At 58.4% G+C, this 21,245-nt stretch overlaps 1 protein-coding gene across 6 annotated transcripts; it reads left to right on the top strand.

Moving 5' to 3' along the window:
• The first annotated feature begins 1,495 nt into the window (after positions 1–1,495).
• Positions 1,496–20,486, top strand: PATZ1 (POZ/BTB and AT hook containing zinc finger 1). 6 transcript variants are annotated; one of them, XM_074356489.1, is made up of 5 exons: positions 1,496–3,860; positions 5,203–5,266; positions 11,369–11,540; positions 17,458–17,595; positions 18,987–20,486. In XM_074356489.1, exons 1-5 carry the CDS (start codon positions 2,590–2,592, stop codon positions 19,400–19,402), a joined length of 2,061 nt encoding a protein of 686 aa, XP_074212590.1. In that variant the 5' UTR covers positions 1,496–2,589; the 3' UTR covers positions 19,403–20,486. The 6 variants fall into 6 exon arrangements, with proteins under 6 accessions (XP_074212590.1, XP_010949660.2, XP_074212592.1 ...); XM_010951358.3 differs by having other exon boundaries at positions 1,498–3,860; positions 18,984–20,486; XM_074356492.1 differs by having other exon boundaries at positions 1,640–3,860; positions 17,523–17,595; positions 18,984–19,166.
• The last annotated feature ends 759 nt before the right edge of the window (positions 20,487–21,245 follow it).

Raw genomic sequence — 21,245 nt, 5'->3', positions numbered from 1 at the left:
TGTGTATACCACAGGCACTTAATAATCAGATCCCTTCCCTCTTTCTTTGTGGCTGCTCTTGAATTCAAAAATTGCCAGTTCCCAGAATCCACCAAAAAATCTCTGAGCTGTGGCTCAGAGAGGTTAAGACTCTAGCTCGAGGTGGCACCGCTAGTTTGGGCTTAGAACACAGATAGCCTGGCCAGGGAACTTTCCCCAAACCTCTCAGCTTCATCATCTATTGTCTCCAACAGGCTCCTGGCACCTACTCCAACCTAGGAAGGACTGAGGTAAGGAGACAAGGCCCAGCCCATAATTAGGTGCTATGCAGAGCTCATCACTTCAAGAGACAGGTGCTGCTGTCCCCCGTGTACATATTAGGAAACTGTTTATTAACTAAGGCTGAGGGAGACCAAGTGACTGGCACCAGAACAAGCAATCAGAGAGCAGAGCAGAGGTCTCGAATTTGAACTCGCGTCCTCCCGCGGCGCCACGCCTGGAAGCCCCGGGGCGCGCGTGGCTCTGCGCGAGAAGGGCGCGCGGCGGTGGGAATCCCGAGCGGAGTTGGAAGCCAGGCCCGTTCATTTGCATGCTAATACCCAGAATGCTTTTCCCCCCCGCACACTGCTTCTCTTAATGGAAGCGCTCAGTTTGGAACCGTGGAAAGTTTGGAACACATACTTCGCTCCCTCTTTGCAACTGTGGGAACTTCCCACCCGCACACTTGGTGCCTACAGCCTAGGGCTGGCTCCAAGTCGGGCTGCCTGGCGGCGGCCGCCAGCGCTTCCCGGGCAGACGAACCTCTGTGTCCAACCCGCTCGCAGCAGCATCTCCAGGACGGCCGGGGACAAAGCGCTCAGGCCCGCCGGTTGGGCCCATGGACTGAGCTCTCGGCGACTCACTGGGCTGCGGGTGCTGGGGATGCTCTTGATCTCAGGAGGCCAAAGGGTGTTCCCTGGAGCCTCCAGTACCCCTATTTCCCTGGGGTGCGCGGGGATCCCTGCTCCTGTCCATAGCCGTTGCTTCTGTTGTCGCCTCCCTGAGCTGGTGACTTTCCGCTCCCTGGAGCGCAAAGCTTGGCGTATGGAGGTTTTGGGGAGAGTGTGGACGATGGCCTCGTATCCCCAGCTCTCCCCGGCGAACAGCCCCTTCGGTTCAGTTAATGCGCGGACGCAGAAGCAGCTCCGGCGGTTCGGCCTGCCCTCAGCCGGGACCCCGGGCCCTCTCTGGCGCTGGGAGCGGGAAGGCGATCGCAGGCGACTGCTGGGGATTTCACGCATCGAAGGGGGACTCCGAAGGGTAGCCAACGCCCGCTCGACCTACGGGTGCGCATCGCAAACTGGGGAGCCCAGGTCTGCACCCCTCGGGTCTCCCCCTTCCCCCCGCCCCGTTCGCGCGCCGCCACTCTTGGCGGGGAGGGAGGGGCATTGAGAGCGGGTTTGCTGGCTTGGCGCTTCGTTTGCATTGGTCCGGGGGGGCTGAGACTGCAGCCCCCGGCCCCGCGGGCGGGGTGGGGAGGCGGGGGCCGGACGGGGGCTCAGTCTGCGCTAGCATTGGCGGAGCTGGGGACTGGGGAGGGGGGGCAGGAAGCGGGGGGAGTGGAGCTGCGGGGGGGGGTGTATAAATAGGGAAGGGGGGACGTGCATCCTCGGTTGGGTGAGGGGGGGGCGCTCGGCACAAAGAAAGTGGAAAGTTTGCAGCGCGGGGCGGTCCGGGCCAGGGATCCGGGTGCGCACGTGCAGGGCCGGGGGCGCCGGGGGCCCCCCACGCCGAGCTCGCCGTTTCTTTTTTTTTTCCTGCAAGCGAGGGGGGGTGTTGTTGGTATCGCCCCCTCCTTCTCCTCCCCCCAGGGGTGAAAGTGCAAGAGGAAGTGCAGCCGCTGCCATCTTTCCTCCGCTCCGAACACACGGAGCCCGGGGCCGCAGCGCCGCCGCTCCGCCGCCGCCTTCGCCCGGCCCAGGAAAGGGCCAGCCCTGCCGCCGCCGCCGCCCGCCCGCTCCAGCCTTCGCTGCAGACACCGCCCGCCAGGCTCCGGGACCAGGCCCGCGCTGCCGCCCCGGTGCGCGCCCCGCCACCGCCGCCTTAGCCTTTTGTTTCCTCCGCTCCGGCGCCCCCGCCCCGGCTCGCGCTTTGCAGGGGACGCAGCGCGCGCCCCCAGCGGGCCCGGGAAAAGCCGCGGCGCGCGCGCGCGCCTGCGCGACAGACCCCTCCTCCTCCCCGCGCGCGCGCCCCTCTTGGCTGCGCGCCGGCGCCGCCTGGCGGGCGGGAGGGGAGGTGGCAGGCGCGTTTGCGGGAGGGGCGCACCTCTTTGCTCGCGTACCCCCCGGAGGTAGACCGAGAAGGGAAGGCGGGCGGGCGGAGAGGAGAGAGAAGTGCACGATCCAGCAGGGGTAGGGGCAGCTATGTGGGAGGCGGTGCGCCCTGCAGTCTAGACAGTCGGATCCAGGCAGGGGGTGTGTGCGCCCCGCGCACCTGCGAGACTACAGAGCCCCGGGCCGGCACGTGTGGGTAGTGTAGAGACGTTCGCTGCGCCCCGCTTCTCGCTGCCTAGGGGAAGGGAGTGGGGCGGGCAAGTGCCGCGGCCCGGTTTGTGGGGAGGGGGCGGCGGCCATGGAGCGGGTGAACGACGCTTCCTGCGGCCCGTCGGGCTGCTACACCTACCAGGTGAGCAGGCACAGCACTGAGATGCTGCACAACCTGAACCAGCAGCGCAAAAACGGCGGGCGCTTCTGCGACGTGCTCCTGCGGGTGGGCGACGAGAGCTTCCCAGCGCACCGCGCGGTGCTGGCCGCCTGCAGCGAGTACTTTGAGTCGGTGTTCAGCGCCCAGTTGGGCGACGGCGGAGCTGCGGACGGTGGTCCTGCTGAAGTGGGGGGCGCAGCGGCGGCCCCAGGCGGCGGGGCTGGGGGCAGCCGGGAGCTGGAGATGCACACCATCAGCTCCAAGGTGTTCGGGGACATCCTGGACTTCGCCTATACTTCACGCATTGTGGTTCGCCTGGAGAGCTTCCCCGAGCTTATGACGGCCGCCAAGTTTCTGCTGATGAGGTCGGTCATTGAGATCTGCCAGGAAGTCATCAAACAGTCCAATGTGCAGATCCTGGTGCCCCCTGCCCGGGCCGACATCATGCTCTTTCGTCCCCCTGGGACCTCGGACCTGGGCTTCCCTTTGGACATGACCAATGGGGCAGCCCTGGCAGCCAACAGCAACGGCATCGCAGGCAGCATGCAGCCCGAGGAGGAAGCAGCTCGGGCGGCCGGTGCAGCCATTGCGAGCCAAGCCTCCCTGCCTGTGTTACCTGGAGTGGACCGCTTGCCCATGGTGGCCGGACCCCTGTCCCCCCAACTGCTGACTTCCCCATTCCCCAATGTGGCATCCAGTGCCCCTCCCCTGACTGGCAAGCGAGGCCGGGGCCGCCCAAGGAAGGCCAACCTGCTGGACTCAATGTTCGGGTCCCCAGGGGGCCTGAGGGAGGCAGGCATCCTTCCGTGCGGCCTGTGTGGGAAGGTGTTCACTGATGCCAACCGGCTCCGGCAGCACGAGGCCCAGCATGGTGTCACCAGCCTCCAGCTGGGCTACATCGACCTTCCTCCTCCGAGGCTGGGTGAGAATGGGCTACCCATCTCTGAGGACCCCGACGGCCCCCGAAAGAGGAGCCGGACCAGGAAGCAGGTGGCATGTGAGATCTGCGGCAAGATCTTCCGTGATGTGTACCATCTCAACCGGCACAAGCTTTCCCACTCCGGGGAGAAGCCCTATTCCTGCCCCGTGTGTGGGCTGCGTTTCAAGAGAAAAGATCGCATGTCCTACCATGTGCGGTCCCACGACGGCTCCGTGGGCAAGCCCTACATCTGCCAGAGCTGTGGGAAAGGCTTCTCCAGGTGAGGAATGGTGCCCCTCTGCCCCTGTGACTTGTCCTACTCCTCGCCAAAATCTAGGGGTGTGAGACTTGTGTGGGGGGTCACTTGACCTTGTAGGGCCATGTCAGATTTGGGGAGAGTGTTTTAGCAGCCCTGATCTTGAGACGATGTGGCTGAGAGCTACTTTCTCTTCCCTGGGGGAAGTTCTCTGGCACTAGGTGTGCCCTACTGTCTCTCTTCCTTGGGGCCTTATGGGAAGGGGCTGGATTCCTCAGGCCGCAGCCACCGGGCCTCACCATTCTTCTCCCTGGGCTCCCTTTGTGTTTCCGGCACCAGGCGAGGGGCCCCCTCTGGGGGCGGGAGGCTGGGCTCCTCCAGCGACTTTCCCCGCTTGAATGGCTGCCGGGGGAGGGACTGAAACAAGTGCATCTGGGACTCCTCCGTCTCCCCAGCACAGCATTGGCCATCCTGGGTCAGTAGACTCGGGCTTCACCCCTTACAGCCTCGGAATCGCGGGGCACCCAGAGTTTCTTCTGAATAGCGAATTCTTTGATCTGCTTTGACCTGGTGGCTCCAGAGCCTAACTGGACCCTGAGGTCCTTTTTATGTCTACTAGACAGAGAGGAAGAGGGGTGGGTGTCTTCTTAGATTCACTTTTCAGTGAGCCTGGTAAGGAACTGAAGACTTGTCTGGGAGCAGAAGGTTGATTTTCCTCTTAAGAGAATATTCAGAATAAAAGGCTGGTTTTAACTTGCCTGGGTACTGAGGACCTAGTGCTGTGCCTATGAACGTAGGGATGGAGAACTCCCTCAGAGGGGCCCCAACCAGGAACCAGTCTTACCGGTCAGGCAGCCCCTGCCCACCTGCCCTGGCGGGCATCTGGTTTACCAGCCCAGCTGGGGACTTGAGGCTTCATCCCTTGGCCTCTGGGGACTGAATTCCATCTGGGTGGCATTCATTGGCTGCTGTGGCGGGAGAGGCTGGGGGAGGGGAAGACTGAGTTTCTAAGGGGCTTTAGTCTGGACAATGAATCACCCATACCCCCTCCCGGAAAGGCTACCGCAGGGCAACCCGGTCTCATTCTAAAGCCACCTCCTCCAGTCCTAGGAATCATTGAGTTTAAGGGGGGCGGGGGAAGGTGGGTAGGGAGGGTCAGAGACAAATGCTCACTTCCCTCCCCTTCTAGAGAAAACCAGGGCAGAGAGGCCTGGGCCTGAGGAGCCAGAGCTGGGTGGTGACTCTTTGTCATACTGGGGTAGGGGAGAGCCCTCTCCAGCAGTGTGGAGGGTGGGGGCTCCGGCCAGGTTTGTAGCCCCATTTCCTGAGGTCTTGTTTTAAAGTCTCTCTTGGTTCTCTTTTCCAGGCCCGATCACTTGAATGGACATATCAAGCAGGTGCACACTTCTGAGCGGCCTCACAAGTGTCAGGTAGGGGCCGGGCCAGGGCAGAGATGGGCTGAAAGAGATGCTGCTGTTCTCACAGCCGTGGCCATGAGCCAGCTGATGTGTGTGCAGGGCCGGCTGGCTGACCACCGCTTTGCACACCTCCCCCTCTGTCCCTCCAGCCTCCGTCTGCTCTCCTCCTTTGTTCTTCCCCCTGCCGCCCCCCTCACTGCTGATGTCCCTTCCTTCCTGGTCGCTGGGTGTTGGTCCCCACCCCGTCTCTGTCTTTGCTCTGTTGCTTGGCTTTCCTCTCCTGGCGTTTGCCAGCTCCTTGGATGGTGGGCCACATTGCACAAGTGTCATCCTGGGGGCACTGGCACCCCACCGGGCCCGGCTTTGGGTTCCCAGCAATTTGCAGGGGTCATCGTGGAGGTGGGAAGGGTTTCTGAAGGGCTCCTGGTGGTCCAGCCAGCAACTCTTCCCCTTGTCTGCCTGGCAGCCTGACCCAGCTTGGGGCACCAGGTGGCGGGGGCGGGGGCGGGTGGTCTCATCTCTGAGCACTGGCACCTGCTGAGCCCATCCCAGCCACATGTGCACATGGCCAAGGGCTTCTGAAAAGTGCGGAGTGAGGTGGTTTCCTGTCCTTGAGAGCTTTGTGTAGCAGTAGGTAGGGGAGGCCCGGCGAGATTCTCACCCTTAGTTGGTCTGCCTAAACAGTATCTGGGGGCCCTTTGGTGCCCAGAAAGTTGAGCTTCCTCTCCTGGCCACTGAGCGTTCCTGTGTGGGTGGAAAACATGCCTCTGTCTTGTCCTTGGTGGTCCCCACTTCCCCGGGCCAAGTTCCCGCCATCTGAGGGGGAGACAGAGTTGTGGGGTGATTACTGCAGCCTATGGTAGGGGGACCTACTTCTCTTATCCTGTTGGTGGCAAGGAGGGAGGGTTGGGGAGACCTATAGGGAGGGATGGACGTGCCATAGGTGGGGCAGAGGCCCCCAGAGGCCAGGTGCGGCCAGTCTTCCCAGACAGCCATGCTGGGTGGCTTCCCCCAGGATGGCGACCCAGGGGAAGGCCTCCCTGTGCCTCGCTGCCTTCTATCTGTCTGTCTCTGACTCTCTCATCATGGAGCACATCCCGACTCTCCCATGGTCTGAGCAGCCCAGGGTCTGAGCAGGCCGGCAGAGTAGGAGGAGCCCAGAGGGCAGTGGGGGCATGCCCGGCGGCCGGGGGGTAACCTGCACTCTCTGCCCTTTTTCCAGGTGTGGGTTGGGAGCAGCAGCGGCCTGCCGCCCCTGGAATCTCTTCCTAGCGACCTGCCAGCATGGGACTTTGCCCAGCCTGCTTTGTGGAGGTCGTCCCATTCGGTTCCTGACACCGCCTTTTCCCTTTCTCTAAAAAAATCCTTCCCAGCCCTTGAAAACCTGGGCCCCGCACCCTCCAGCAACACTCTCTTCTGCCCAGCTCCGCCAGGATACCTGAGGCAGGGCTGGACCGGCCCAGAGGGCAGCCGGGCCTTTACACAGTGGCCTGTAGGCTAGCCAGGGCCTCCCTGAGTGGGTTTTCCATGGAGGGGAATGGTGGCAATGGCGGCGGGCTGAGACCCCTGCTCTGGGGAGAGGTCAGCAGGGTGGCCTACCCACCATGCCCAGCTCCTCCCTGGGTGACATGGACTCTTTTCCAGCTCAGGGTCCCCCCACAGCCTCCATGTTTCTTTCTGGGCTCTCTTGCCTCACTTTCCCCCTTTAGTCGATGGTACCTTCGGTGTCTCCTTGCCTGGAGGTGGGTGCTTTCCTGGGAACTAACCTCCAGCTTAATGCTTCCCCTCCCCTGCCACCTTCTTCCATCCCACTCAGATGGCTCCTGCTTTCACTTCTGGCTAGTGAATTAGACTTTTGTGGTTTTGAGGTTTAGTAGCAGGTCTGCTCAGGAACTAGACTAACCAGTAGCTTCATATCGGGTCACCCCCGTGTATGGTTTTGGGGGCTGATAAAGCAGATGTAGGCCCCCTGCCCCGATCCTGGGGTTGTACCCTTTAGCCCCTGCAGGCTCCGCAGGGATAACAGGTGATGATAAAATTTTTCATTCTAACATTTGAGGCTTTGTGTGTTTTGTCCTTGGTCTGTGTCATAACACTGGCATCACTGTCCCCCAGTGTACGCACCCGCTCCTGCCCTGCCCCTCCGACACACTCTCACAGACCTGCAGGCCCTGCCTCCAGCCCCACAGCTGAATTCCCCTACCAACGAGCCAACAGGTGAAGATATGCTGGCTCTTGGGCGCCAGGCTGGCCAGCCAGGGGTGCCGGGCTTGGCTGAACAGCAGGGGCATCTGTTTTGCATGATGTGTACTCTGGAAGCATCAGAGGGGACGGGACGGCTCTCTGGGAGTTGGTTCCTTGGGCCTCCAGCAGAGCTGGGTCTCAGTCCCTCCTGACGCCACAGAGGACAGAAGGGGCTGGTTACAGAGACTGAGGCCACAGCTGGAGGGAAAAGGTCACCCGAATTTCGGGGCATGGAGGCCCAGGCTGGGCAGTGACACACAAGTCTCCTTGGGGCTTGGTCTGAGTGTCCTTAAAGGGCCCAGTTGCCCTAGTGCTGCTGGATCTGTGGTGCTGTGGGCTGGGACATCTCCCCCACATGGAGTTCAGCCTTAAGGCAAGAGGCTGGAATGGCTCAGAGATCTCCCACCGCTGCCAGTGGCCCCACTTCCCGGGGGCTAGCTGGGGTGGTTTGGGCTGAAGGGATAGCTCACTAGAGAAGGAAGGAATTGAAGTGGGAATAAGGAAACCGACACACCCTCAGGAAGAAGGTGGCCAGCAAGGCCCATGGCGCTGGATCCCCATCATTGCCCTTAGACTTTTCCAGGGCTGTGGAAAAGGCTGCCAGACTCAAAGGCCACCTAGGGTGGGGCGTGCACTGGTGTCCCTGGTATCATTTAGGCCCCATTCCTGCGCTGCTCCACCCTTGGGAAGAAAAGCATGAGGAAGCCCGGACAGGGAGAAACTGGCTGGGAGGGAAGGGAACATGACTGGTTGAGTGGTGACGAACAGAGGTGACCTGAGCCCGGGTGGTGGGGCTGGGGCCGGCAGGTATGCCTCCAGCAAGAGCGGGCGGCCTCAGCCCAAGGCTAGGGGTGAGGCGGTCTTCCCAGCAGCCCAGCCATCAGCAGGCTACCGCAGGCTGCCCTCTTCCCCTTGGGGCCCCTCTGTCTTCTCTGGCCTCCAGGATGGGAAGTGCCTTTCTCTTGCGTGGCCCTGGCATGGAGGCTCTGGGTGTCCCATCCGTGGAGGTCTGTCTCTCCCTCAGCCTTCCTCTCCTTCCTCTCCTGGGTCAGGTGACCAGGCTCCTGATGTTCTCTGTTGTCTGAACTTCTGGCGGGGCTAGACTCGGACGCGGACACTGTCACAATTCCTCCAGGAAACCTTGGGGACTCCAGCCACAGAGGGTCAGCCCTGGCACAGAGAAGGCAACCACCTCTTCAGCTTGGCTTTGTAATACAGTCAAACTTTTTGTTGAGTTTGTGGGGTTTTTTTTCCCCAGTAGCAGATTTACATTCCTAATTATGTTTGCTCAGGCTAAAGTTAGCTTTCATTCCTTGAGAGAGAATCAGTGGAGGATGGGGTTGGGCAGCTCAGCCTGGTCTGAGATTTTAATTTTGCTTAGCTAATCCCCTAAATGGATAATCCACTTGTGGATAACTGAGGTCTGGCTGTCGGTTATCTTGAGGTAGCAAAGTATGAAAGGCAGAACTTTAAAGGACACACCCCAAAAGAAGGTTGGCAAGAGAAACAATGCATCTCTTTCACATTCCCTCTAGTGGCGCCCTCTCCAGGGACCGCGGAAGATGGAATCCTGGATGCGTGCTTTCAGCTGCATTTTCTTAGCCCTGGTCCACGGTTGGTTCCTTTGAGTTCTGCGGCGTGGCCCACACTGCTTCTCATCATTGGAAGGGTGGTCCTCGGGTCACTGTCTGGCAAAGCCGGCTCTTGTCCCCAGATAAATCAACAGGTGCACCTCTCTCCCCGAGGTGTTCACAGCATCCCTTACTCTGGTTTACAGTCTGGTAGGCTGGATGGAAGAATCAATTTCCCCTACACTGCGGCCTGTGAGTGGGTCACAAAGTCCCTAACTGTGGTGGGGCCCAGCTGTGGCAATGAGACCAAGCACTCATGATGCTGTCTGAGTCCCTTAAGTGCCTCAAGTTTCCCTGCACAAGTTCTGTCACCTCCCTCCATGAGGACAGCCCTGGCTACTGAGTGCACTGTTACAGACTATCAGCACCTTTCAGAAGCTGCCTCTACTGAGGCTGGGGGTGGTAAGAATGCAGGCTCGGGGGCCGGTTCTCAGGCCAGCTGCCCCATATCCTCTCAGGCCCCCGTCTGCCCAGCCTTAGACCAGGGAGCCGGGCGGATCGGCAGGGAGCCAGCCTGGCAGTGGCCGGGTGTGCAGATGGCTGCTTTCTCTAGTAACTCAGTTGTGTGCTTTGTGCGTGTCACTCTCCAAACTTAGCTTCCTCGTTTGTCAATCAATAAATTCAGGATATAAAACAGATAAAAGCAGTACAGTTGACCCTGGAACAACGCGGGGTTAGGGGTGCTGACCCTCTGGGCAGTCAAAAGTCTGCATATAACTTACAGTCGGCCCCGTGTGTGCACCATTCCTCCACAGCATGGTTCTGCAGCGAGAGTTCAACCGGCCTTGGATCGTGTACGCCGTAGTGTCTCCTATTGAAAAACATCCCATGGATAAGTGGACCCGAGCAGTTCAAATCTGTGCTGAGGGTCAGCTGTATCTCATTAGTATAAATTGTTCTGTTCAGATGTGTAATGTTAACTTAAAAGATAATGACTGAGAGCAGTGAGGCCAGTCCTGATGCAGACACCTGGGATGCGACAGCAGCTGGGGCATCTTCTGCCCCCACAGCATCGCATGCCTTTGTTTCTTGTTTTGATTGTACAGTGAGGCAACAGATAAACATTTGTACATGGTGACAGTGTTCAGATGCTTACCTTGAGGCCTCAGGATCTCTGGCTTTGTTTCCGTTAGACAGCCCATGGGAGTACCTCCGTTCCGGCCAGTTAACAGGGTGGTGGGTCTTCAGCGGGTGAACGTTCGATCTGTAATGCACTTGAAGGTGAACGCTGCTTTCTCTTGTGGCTCTGAAACAGTAAACACACACAGAGGAAAAAAAATGGGTCAGCCTTGACTAGAACTCCTGAAACTCCTCCATGGAGCCAGAATAGCTTGAAAGTCACAAGCTTCACCTCTCGTAAAGACTTAAAGTCCTGTGACCTCGAAGGCTGGGGTGGCTGGCTGTGCGGGCCGGGTCCTAGAGAGGGATGTTGGGGGAAATTGGGGACTGAGACCAAGTTGGGACGGGAGACTGCCTTCTCAGGGCGCGGGTGCTGAACTCCAGCTCCTGAGCTGTCCTGCCTGGCACCTGGCCAGTTCTCCGGGGGGAGCGGGTGGTGAGACACGCTGGGAAGATGAGCTGCATGTGACGCGGGGGGGCACCTGGGCGGGGCAGGGCGGTCCCCACCTTGTTGCTACCAGACGTTGCTACCAAGTTAACGTCTCCCAGGGCCCCTGGAGCCTCCTGCCCTCATTCTCCGCTTAGTTTCACACGTGCACAGTCGACACCATCGTTTCATGGGCTGCTTTTTCAATACAAATGCACATGGCTATTACGAAGAGTAATCTCTGTGCTTTGTCCTGCCTTTCCTTTCCATTTCCCTGTGGCTATGACTAAAGCCACTTTTGAAGAAAGTGAATAAATTGAATTCTTTGTGTAAAGCAAGCAGGGGAGACCCAGGGTGGAGAAGGTGAAGACTGTTCTGTTTACGTGCCAGTAGCTCTTCTGCACACTCACTCACAGCCAGAGCAGCTGAAATCCATTCTGAAATGTTTTAAGCGCGGAAACACCTAGGAACGGGCACGTGGGAGCCACTGGGAACCTGTAATCCCCACTCGGGTCCCAGGAGGAAGGTCCTGGGGAGTAAGATGGGGAGAAAGCTGGGGCCACAGTGTAGAGTCCTCTTTACACAGGGAGTCCACGTGTTGGCCAGAAGCGGCTTTGGTTCATGGTGTATGTGGTGGGGCGTCAGGTGTAGATGCTAGGTTTTTCCTCACCCCGTGTTCCCTTCTGCCCTCAGACCTGCAATGCTTCTTTTGCCACCCGAGACCGTCTGCGATCCCACCTGGCCTGTCACGAAGACAAGGTGCCCTGCCAGGTGTGCGGGAAGTACCTGCGGGCAGCGTACATGGCGGACCACCTGAAGAAGCACAGTGAGGGGCCCAGCAACTTTTGCAGCATCTGTAACCGAGGTAACCTCCCTGCCACTCCCGCACGTCCAGGGGATGGGCCTGAGCTTGTGTGGGAGGCCAGGGGGTGTCTGACCACCCTGCCTCAGACCCCACTCTTTGTATGGCCAGCCCTCCCTCCCCACTGAACGATAAACACCTTCATCCTGCAGCTAGCTGTGTGTCACCCCTTCCTTCCCAAGAAACTGGGGGTGCTTGGAATGGGAGATCCACAGGTGGGAACAAAAGAGTGTTGTTCCCAGACTTGGGCCCACGACACACCTGCTGCCCGGGTGGCAGGATGGATGCACTGAACTGCCGAGGTTGGCAGGAGTCATTAGGCCCCCAAAGGTGGTAGGAAAAGGGGTCCTGCTTGAGAGCTGTTGCTGCCTGGCTCACCGGCATGTGGAAGTCAGCAGCCAGGGAAGGAGGTTGAGTCTGGAGATGGACAAGGGCTGAGACTTTCTAGCACAGATGCTCGGAAGAGCCCAGACCGACCCATGGCCCTGAGGAGAGCGGGAAGTGGCAGGTGCTCGGAGCAGGGCAGCGTGCTCGTGGCCAAGGTCAGCCTAGGTGGCATCTGGCTGCATGGCCCCAGTGTTGTGTTGGATGAAGTCAGGCCTGTTCCTGAGCTTCTGCAGGGCTAGTTGGCTGCCGGAAGGGCTGAGATCCTTGTTTTGTGAGCTCAGTGTCAGTGAAGGAGGCTTGTGACAGAGGTCGGGGGCAGCGGTCTGGTGGGCATGAGGACGCTTCTGCACGGTGCGCTTGCTTTGGCCAGGCCGGGACGTGGCTGGGAAGTCCTGTCTCCTGAGACAGTCTTGTCCCAGTGCTTCTGGAAGTCTTGGGTGTGGCTTAGTGGATTGGGCGCTGAACCAGGAGGCGGGGGAACAAGGGTTTAGCTGGCCCCTCCCACCTCACCCTGCGATGTGACCTGAGCCCCCCACCTTCCCCTCTCTAAGCTTCAGTCTCTCCATCTCTACGGGGTTGAGAACACCCCGTCTGCCCACCTCACAGGGCTGCTGTGGGTACCTGGGGGCACAGGTAGGTGAAGGTTCTCTGAACCCCTCGAGGGGCAGCGCACTTGGGACATCCTCCTTGTACTCAGTAATGGTTAGCAAAGACACAGCTCGCTGACACTGGTTTGAAGCAGGCACAAGCCCCTGCAGCCTTTTGCTGGCATCTTTGAGTCCCATGCTGTCTCCACATGCTCTGCGGTCACTGGTGGAGGGAGACGGCTAAGGAGCTGGGTGTTCCTGGTGCCCTGAGCTGGTCCCGCCCCAGACTGCACACCTGGGGTTTGCCTTGAAGTCCCCTGGATGTCGATGCTTGTACCACTGGGAGACCTGCTGTGAAAGCAGGGAGGTGGTCCTAAAAGCTGCTTAAGCATCTGTCCTGTTTCCTGACACATCAGAAGAGCCATTTCTGGCAGGAGCTCCCCCAAGAGCTGGCAGTGGAGCTGTGCGTGGAGGGAGTGATCAGGCTGTGGTTTTCCATCCCGACTGTGGCGGCCCCATCTCTGGGAAAAGATGGTTCCTTGTCTTGCTTCATCCTAACCTGGCTTCCTGACAGCGCCCCAAAGAGCTCTGAACCTGCCACAGCATGTCGTCAGCGGGCTGTCAGTCAGGTTCTCGAGGTTGAAGTTCTCAGCCTGATAATTGGGGTCCGAGGCCAGAGGCGGGAAACCAGTGAGAATGGAGGAGGACGTCCAAGAGATGAAGCCTGGATTACAGGGCAAGGGTGGGGGAGGGCTGGATGGGGGACCCAGGGCCACAGCCCCCAGGGGCCCCACTCAGGAGGAAAGAAGAGCTGAGAGCAGCAGGGAATGGCCGGGAACGGCGACCCAGTTAGGAGGCAGCTGACGCGGCAAAGCTGACGGCTGTCATGCATCAGGACTTATTTTCCCCGGACAGTGGCCACAGGCTCCACGGCCGGGGTGGGGGGCCGGGGGAGTAAAACCAGAGCCCAGCTTTTCTCGGGGAAGCCGAGACTGGATCTGGATTGTCAGAGGAGGAAGTCCTGCTCCTCCAAGAAGACAGAAGAGGACTCCAGTCCATCCCCGCTGGGTACTTGGAAGGAAGAGAAAACAATTTTGGTCTTCATCAGGAGAGAAGGAGCAGGATTCTGCCTCTGGACTCATTTCTTGGGCAGAAACAGGAAGAGACTCCTCCCCGGCCCCCACCCCCACCCCTCCAAAAAGAGGAAGGCAGCTTTTCCAGGATAAGGTCACAGAAGAGATTGAGACACTGGAATCAGAACGCAGAGAGCTCTGGGCCGCCCTGTGCCCTGCCCGCCACCAAGGCTGTGCACACAGGAGGAGCTGCAGGACTAAAAGGGTGTTCTTCTCTCCACGAGGCTTCAAGCAAAGGGTACTGTCAGCCAGATGATCAAGGCTGGATCAGGTGAATTTCCAAGTGCCCTCTGAGATCCTTCAGTCCCCGCAGTTCTTAAGCAATCACCATAATCACTTCCACACCTGCCTCCTTCCAGCCATGCAGGCAGCTCTTGCCTGTGAAGAACGGGAGGGGATGCAGCCTGCTGCCCGGCGCCACGCCGGGGGCAGGTGACTTTGTCGTTATCCCAGAGACATATCGGGACATGGGCCACACCATCTGGAGAGATCGTTTGCAGTGGGAGGAGTGTGACGGCTGCAAAAGCCTGTTCCCTCACTTTCAGGCTGTAGGAAATTAGTTGAGCTGAACAGTGGCAAGAACCTGGTAATCACCACGGTTTTTCTTTCTTTTTCAGTTTCTGTAGTGGGGTCTTTGTACGTGTGCGTATGTACTGGTAGGAGGCAGAGGGAGAGCTCACTGGGAGTCTGCCCTTGACAGAGGGACAACATTTGGACTCATGTCATTGCTTAGGAGGTGGAGGAAGGCTTCTCTCCAGCCAGAGGCGAGCACACCAGTTGTCACCAAGGCCAGTCGTGGATGCACAGCCGGCTGTCCCCTGGACTGAGCCGACACAAGCCTACTTAGTGTCTCCCTCCAGCGTAGCATGGCCCCACCAAGGTGTGGACAAGGAGGAAGCAGTCCCTGACCCCTGCACAGGCGTGCTTCTGGAGAGCAAATGATAGTACACGGGACAAAAAAGCACAGCAGAGGAGCAGTCGCCTCCTGCTGATAAATTCTCCATCTTTGGAGCGTGAGACAGGGTGGCTTGTCGGCGGTGGTGGAGTCGTGTGTGTGTTCCGCGGCCCCGTCACCCCGCTGCCTGTGTCAGGCTGCCTCTTTGGTTCTCAGTGAATCAGCGGTGAACCAGCAGGTGAGTTCAGAATCCCAGCCAAGTGTGTCTGGCTTCCGAGATGTGTTCTCCTCAGAAACTCAGCTTCTGTTTTATCCCAGAACTTGGCTGCTGAGCTGCTCTGTTTAAATTCTGGGCTGGAGATGGCAGCTGTGGACCCACGCCTGCCACCCGCCATGTGGTTTCGCTATAGATAGTAAGTTATCTGCCGCTGGGGCAACGTCAGGGGGGACCCCGCCACGTGGTCCCCAGACTGCATTTCAGGAAAATGCAGTGAGTTTTCGCTGAGCATCTGCTGTATTCCCCCGGCACAGCTCTTCCCACGAGGAGTAAGCGTAATAGTCCCCTTCTTTCTTGTCCCTTTTGACTGCAGTGGCCCTGCCCTGGTGCACCATGGAGAGGGATTCAGACAACTTCAGAGGCTCCATGAGGGATTAAAAAACAAAAACAAAGTTCCCTCCTAAAGTGGTATCATCCTATCGGTCAGAAAGTCCGGATGTCTTTCTTATGCTGGTTTCCAGGACCACAGTACCATCCACGGGGCAGGGCTGAGGTCCTCTGTCCCGTGAGCCTCGTCTGCTCCTTCCTGACTGCAGCCTCCCTTGTAGGAATGTTTATATGGGACCCTCTGAAGCCAGGCTGTCCCAAGCTCGGCCCCAGGCAGACCACTCGGTCACAGAAGGACGACGCGCTTTACCAGGCAGGACAGGACACCAGCATCTGGTCCAGGCGGGTCTTCTTTCTTGGGAAAGGAAGGAAAATTCACCCAGTCCCCCATTTCCCTCCAGCACCGCTGACCGCTATTCTCAGGGGAGAGTCTGTCAAATAAGATTCCCACAGGTCAGCCCCCGGCTACTAGCAGCTGCCTCTCTGATCCACCAGCCTGGCAGGGAGATACAGGACTGTAAATGGTGATAATGAAGCCTGTTGCAGAAGCCCAAGGGGGGTTTCCAGGGCCAGGACCAAAGCTCAGGGACCGTTAGAGAGGCTGCCTGGTGGGGAAGAACCACATGGTGGCATGTGGTCCTGGGCCTGGAGTCTAGGCTCTACTGTGTGGCAGCTGCACACGTGGCCGTGAGGTCCAGAGTGACACACGGGATGCGTGGGGCCCTGGCACACTTTAGTCACTCACTGGAGGTGGGCTTTATTTTTTTAATTGTTGTTCATTTTTTTAATTGAAGTAGCATTGGTTTACAATATGGTGTTAACTTCTGGTGTACAGCATGGTGATTCAGTTACACATATATATATTCCTTTCCTGTTTTCATTATAGGCCATGATAAGATGTTGAATGCAGCTCCCCGTGCTATTACAGTAGGACCTTGTTTATGTGGTTTCGTGAAGATTTTCCTTGTAGTTACAGTTGTACAAGGGCTCCTGCCAATGTTGCGAGGGATTCTGTGAGAACTGATCCACCTGTAGGTGTACTTTTGATGTATTCATGGGAGAGGGTGAGCTCCGCGTCCTCTTGTTCCGCCATCTTGAAGCCCTTCTTGAAGGTGGACTTTATTAGAGTTCCAGCAGCATTGCAAAGGCCAGGCCAATTCAGATATTTAAAAAATAAGTCTTGTGCAGACATTACAAAGTATTCTGCAGCCTCCAGCCCATCAGCGGTGGCTCCTACCGTTACACTGTGGCTGTAACTTAACAAGGGAATGAAAGTGACTGAAGCTGGGTCAACCACATGTGGAGCGAGTTAAACGGACACCATCAGGGTCCTAGTGCCCCAGGTGGGCCTGACGCCCAAAAGCTGTGAAGGCTCTCGGATCCTTGACTATGGTCGAGATTTGATGTCACAGCTCCTTCCTGTGAAACCCAAGGGGACATCCTTTGACGGGCCCACCTGGTTCCATATCCTCGGACTCGTGGCTGGTGCGGAAGTTGGCCCGAGATGTGCTCATCCTGGCCTAGGGTATCTGGCAGCTCAAACTGACCGGAGCATCTGGGCTGGGCTGGGGCAACTCCAGGATGGCCGGATTGCCCCTCCCCTAGAATAAAGGCAACGGTGCCCCCTGCTTCTTCTTCCTTAAGTGAAGCTGATGGATCCTCCAGAACCAACCAGAAAGTCCACCGTGAATAAGAGATGACTGCACCCCTTTAACATAACTTCCTATTTTCACTCTTCTTCAAAAGGTCTAAGCAGTTACTAAATCCAGTTATTCTGACCGTGAGGAAGTTAGCAAAACAGAAGGTGCCCTGACAGATAGAAGAAGGGGGCTCCCAGAGGCGTGTCTCTGGGAATCTGTCCTGCCTCCGTCCGGTTTCTTGTGCAGGCGATTTACCTTCACAAGTGTTGGTGGGCGTCCTGCTCCTGGAGTCCACGGCCGCCCTGGAACCCTGTGTATTTTCCCGGCTACATTTCTAGCCATGGTCCCTGCAGCTGGTCTGGGGCTGTGGGACGTCCGCTCAAACCACTTGTAATCAAGGCACCAAGCAAGCCTAGAGGCATTTGGCCTCTGGCCCTGGCAGGATCGCAGGACATCCCTCCAGCCTTGCAGAGCGGGCTCTGCAGAGAAGCCGACTCGTGGACAGTGCCACCCTCCCTCCTGAGCCAGGGGGCTCCTGTGGTTGCAGCGTTTTTGAGCCAAGGAGGGGCCCCTTCTAGGAATGCTAGCCAGTGCGGCCAGAGGAGAGGCATGGGGGAAGCAGAGAGGTATCTGTGTGCTGGCCGCGGGATCTCATCTCCTTTTGTCTTGTTTAGGTTTCTCCTCTGCCTCCTACTTAAAGGTCCATGTTAAAACCCACCACGGTGTTCCCCTTCCCCAGGTCTCCAGGCACCAGGAGCCCATCCCGAATGGGGGAGCAGCGTTCCACTGCGCCAGGACCTATGGCAACAAAGGCAAGCGACCCCTTGCTCTGCACTTTGCTTCTCTGCGCAGACTGTGGCGTGGGGGCGCTGGGCCGGGCGTGGGGAGGCGGGAAGGCTGCCGGCTTGCTGGCTGCCTCGAGGAGGCTCGAGATCTGAGTGGCAGTGGCCTCCAGGACAGAAGTCACAGTAGGTCCCTCACTCCAGGGCACTGCCAAGATCCAGCCCCCGCCTCCTCTTCCCCAGCCCTCCTCCCTGGCTCCTGGCCTGCCCCCGCCGTCTGGAGCCCTGCAGGGATGTCCCAGGCCCAGGGCAGAAGAGAGCCCTGCATGACGAGTCTCTGGGCCTGTCCATTGCCTGTGGCCCATTAAGGATGGCGTGGAGCTGCGGCTGGATGCTTTCTTCTCCTCTGACCCTGGGTGAGGGGAGCCAAGGGCCGGCTTCCCCCTCCAGCGGGGCGATTGGTTGCTGTGCGCAGCCCTGTCCAGAGAGCCTCTGGCTGCATTTGTGAGATGCATGGCGCTGCCTCTGAGTTGGTTGACGTCGCGCTCCCTAGGCCCCACCTCCAGGTGTTGATTCAGGTTGTTCTGTGGTATTTCAAGTGGTTGTCGCCTCGGGGATGGCACCAGGGGCCAGCAGGCGGCAGAGATGGCATGCTCCACGCTCCCATCACAGACTCCCTTCCCGCCCAGCATGGCTCTCTGACCCCAGGCAGGAAGCTGCTCTCGGTGGAGGACTCACGTGGGCTGGGCAAGGCCGATCAGCGAGGACTGTCTTGAGGTTCCTCTTGTCCTGGGACCTGCATAGGGACAGCAGCTGATGGAGTTGTTCAGTTCCTTTGGAGGTCTGTGTTTTGGCCGCTTGGCCTGGAAGGACTCCGGCAGGCGGAGGCTGTGAGGGCAGGGCCTGTGTTTGCAGCACTGGGGAAAGGACTGGCTCTGGCTCAGCCGTCGATGGGGTCTGCTGGGTTGAGGAGCTGGCGGCTCTGGTTCTGCTGTGCTAGGGTGCAGCCGGTCTGGTGCAGAGATGAGGCCACTGACATACCTGCTCCTGTCATCATGGCAGCTGTCTGACCCGCAGAGGTGCCCAAGGGAGCACCTAGGAGTTGGGGGTCTCTGGGTTGTCCTGGGCAGAAGCAGTGGAGGTCCCCCCTCCAGACCGTCTCCTTGACGCAGGCCGACATGGTGGTGAGCGGTACTTGTGTGCCTGCATGCAGCGTCCTCAGCTGGGGAGGCCGGCAGCCCCGGGCCCTGCATCTCACCCCCCGATGGACCAGCCGAACCTCGGTGGGCTCTGCCAGGGCGGTGGCCGGCCGCCGGCCGCCCTCCACGCGCCTGTGAGCTGGCCCCTCACCACCCCTCCAGGAGGGGGCATCTCTGGAGCCCGGCCTCACTGCCCCTCTGTGTTCTGCTTCCTCCTAGAAGGCCAGAAATGCTCGCATCAGGATCCGATTGAGAGCTCTGACTCCTACGGCGACCTCTCGGACGCCAGCGACCTGAAGACGCCAGAGAAGCAGAGCAGCAATGGCTCCTTCTCCTGCGACATGGCGGTCCCCAAAAACAAAATGGAAGCTGATGGGGAGAAGAAGTACCCCTGCCCCGAGTGTGGGAGCTTCTTCCGCTCCAAGTCCTACTTGAACAAACACATACAGAAGGTGCATGTCCGGGCCCTCGGGGGCCCCCTGGGGGACCTGGGCCCCACCCTGGGCTCACCCTTCTCTCCCCAGCAGAACATGTCTCTCCTAGAGTCCTTCGGGTTCCAGATCGTTCAGTCGGCGTTTGCGTCATCGCTGGTGGATCCCGAGGTGGACCAGCAGCCCATGGGGCCCGAGGGCAAGTGAGGCAGAGGCTGCGTCCCTGTCGGATCGGCCACCAGGGACCGCTGAGAAATGCTGTGAATGCGGAGGGAGGTGGTGTCTTTGGGTTCTGTAGCTGAGAGATTTTTATTCGTTTTTAACTCCCCCTCCAGCCCTGTCACCCCACCCCTCCCCACCCCCCACCCCCAAGTGGTCTTTAGAAATAGAATCTCATCTGACATTCGGCAGAAATACCTGCGAGACCCAGAATGGGACGAGGGCAGAAAACACTACATAGGCCTCTAAGGCAGCACCGGGGCCAGTTTCCTGATGGGCAGAAGCTGGAGCTCCTCCTGGTGTGCAGTCCTTAGTGACCCTGATCCCCAGCCCACACCTGACAGCTTTCTGGGACCTTGCTGATTTTGGTCCCTTCTCGCCTCTGGTCCCTCATTCCCCCTTCAAGCCCTCAAGAGAAACCACAGTAGGGTCTCCACCCACTTACACAATGCTGATGCCCAACTGTTTTTAAGGAAGCTGGAAACCTACAGCACCCCATGGACCATGGGGTGAGTGTCCTCTGAGAGCCCCTGAGCTTGTTGACCCTTGACCTGTGGGGCCCCAGACCTTTCTGAGCCCTGCTTGAAGGCTAGCATTTTGCCACTCGGACAAGCTTAGCAGTTGAGGACACACGCCCCCCAAATTCCAGTTCTGATATGTGATTTTAACCATTCAACTTGCTGTTGGGTTTTAATTCTCTAATTATTATTATTATTGTTATTATTTTTTAGGACCAGTTGTAGTGAATTGCTACTGAAAGCTATCCCAGGTGATACAGAGCTCTTTGTAAACCGCAGTCACACGTTAGGGTTAGGATTAAACTTTGTTTAGATGTACCATAATTAACTTGGCTAGTTGATTGTTTGAAGTCTATGGAAGAAATAGTTTTATGCAGAATTTTAAAAATGCCAGTCTGGTCAGGGAGGTAGGGGGTTTCAGTGCTTTTGGAAGGCAGGCGGGCTGGCAGGTGGGGACATCGAACACCTCGGTTGTATCACATGTGAACAAGCCCAGGTTGACCCTGTGATGTGAACTGATCTGATCAGACTGTATTAAAAACGTTAGTACGTTACTCTGCCTGCTCCCCTGAGTCTGGTTTTTCGGCCGTGGGATCTCTGAGACCCAGAGGGTGGGTAGCCTGCACCCCTGCACATGGGTGGGGGCAGGAGACCGCTTGCTCTTCACTGTGCCAGTCCTGCTGCGATGGACAGGTGGATGTCCCCACTGCAGACTCAGCCACCAGCATGCACCCACCCATCCACTCCTTGTCTTCACTGCTCTGGGCCTCAGACCCTGGGGATACAGTGGTGCATGGGACACCCCTGTGGGACTTAAAGGGAAACAGACAGTCAACAGTAAGGAGATTGGACCACAAGAGTTTAGATAAGGAGAAAAACCTGGCAAGGTAGGGACGGTGTCAGCGGGAGAGTAGGTAGGTGGTCCAGGCCAGTGAGGGGCGGGGGTGGGACTCTGGGAGAGGGACATGGAGTTGGAGGGGACCCAACAGAGCTAGGACCTAAGGAGGTACGTGGGCAGGGAGAAAATCCCCAAGGGGTGCTCAGAGAGGCTCAGCAACCTGAATTCCCCCAACCCTGTGTGACTCACGGGTGTGTGAGGAACAGGGGAAAGGGAACAAAAGACGGGCAGGAAGTGAGCATGACAGAGAATCACTGGGAACAAGAGGTAACACGAGGGGACAGGCAGACCCAGGCAGCCAGGACATCGAGGAGCCTGCAAGTGAGGGAGGAGGGAAGCCCCCAAACCAACAGAAGCAAGTGGAAAGGAAACAGTAGAGTGACAAAGGGGAGAAGAATAAATGTAGACCACGAAG

The sequence above is a fragment of the Camelus bactrianus genome, chromosome 32 (genome assembly GCF_048773025.1).
Source record: "Camelus bactrianus isolate YW-2024 breed Bactrian camel chromosome 32, ASM4877302v1, whole genome shotgun sequence".
NCBI lineage: Eukaryota > Metazoa > Chordata > Mammalia > Artiodactyla > Camelidae > Camelus > Camelus bactrianus.
This window is presented reverse-complemented; position numbering and strand designations above follow the sequence as displayed.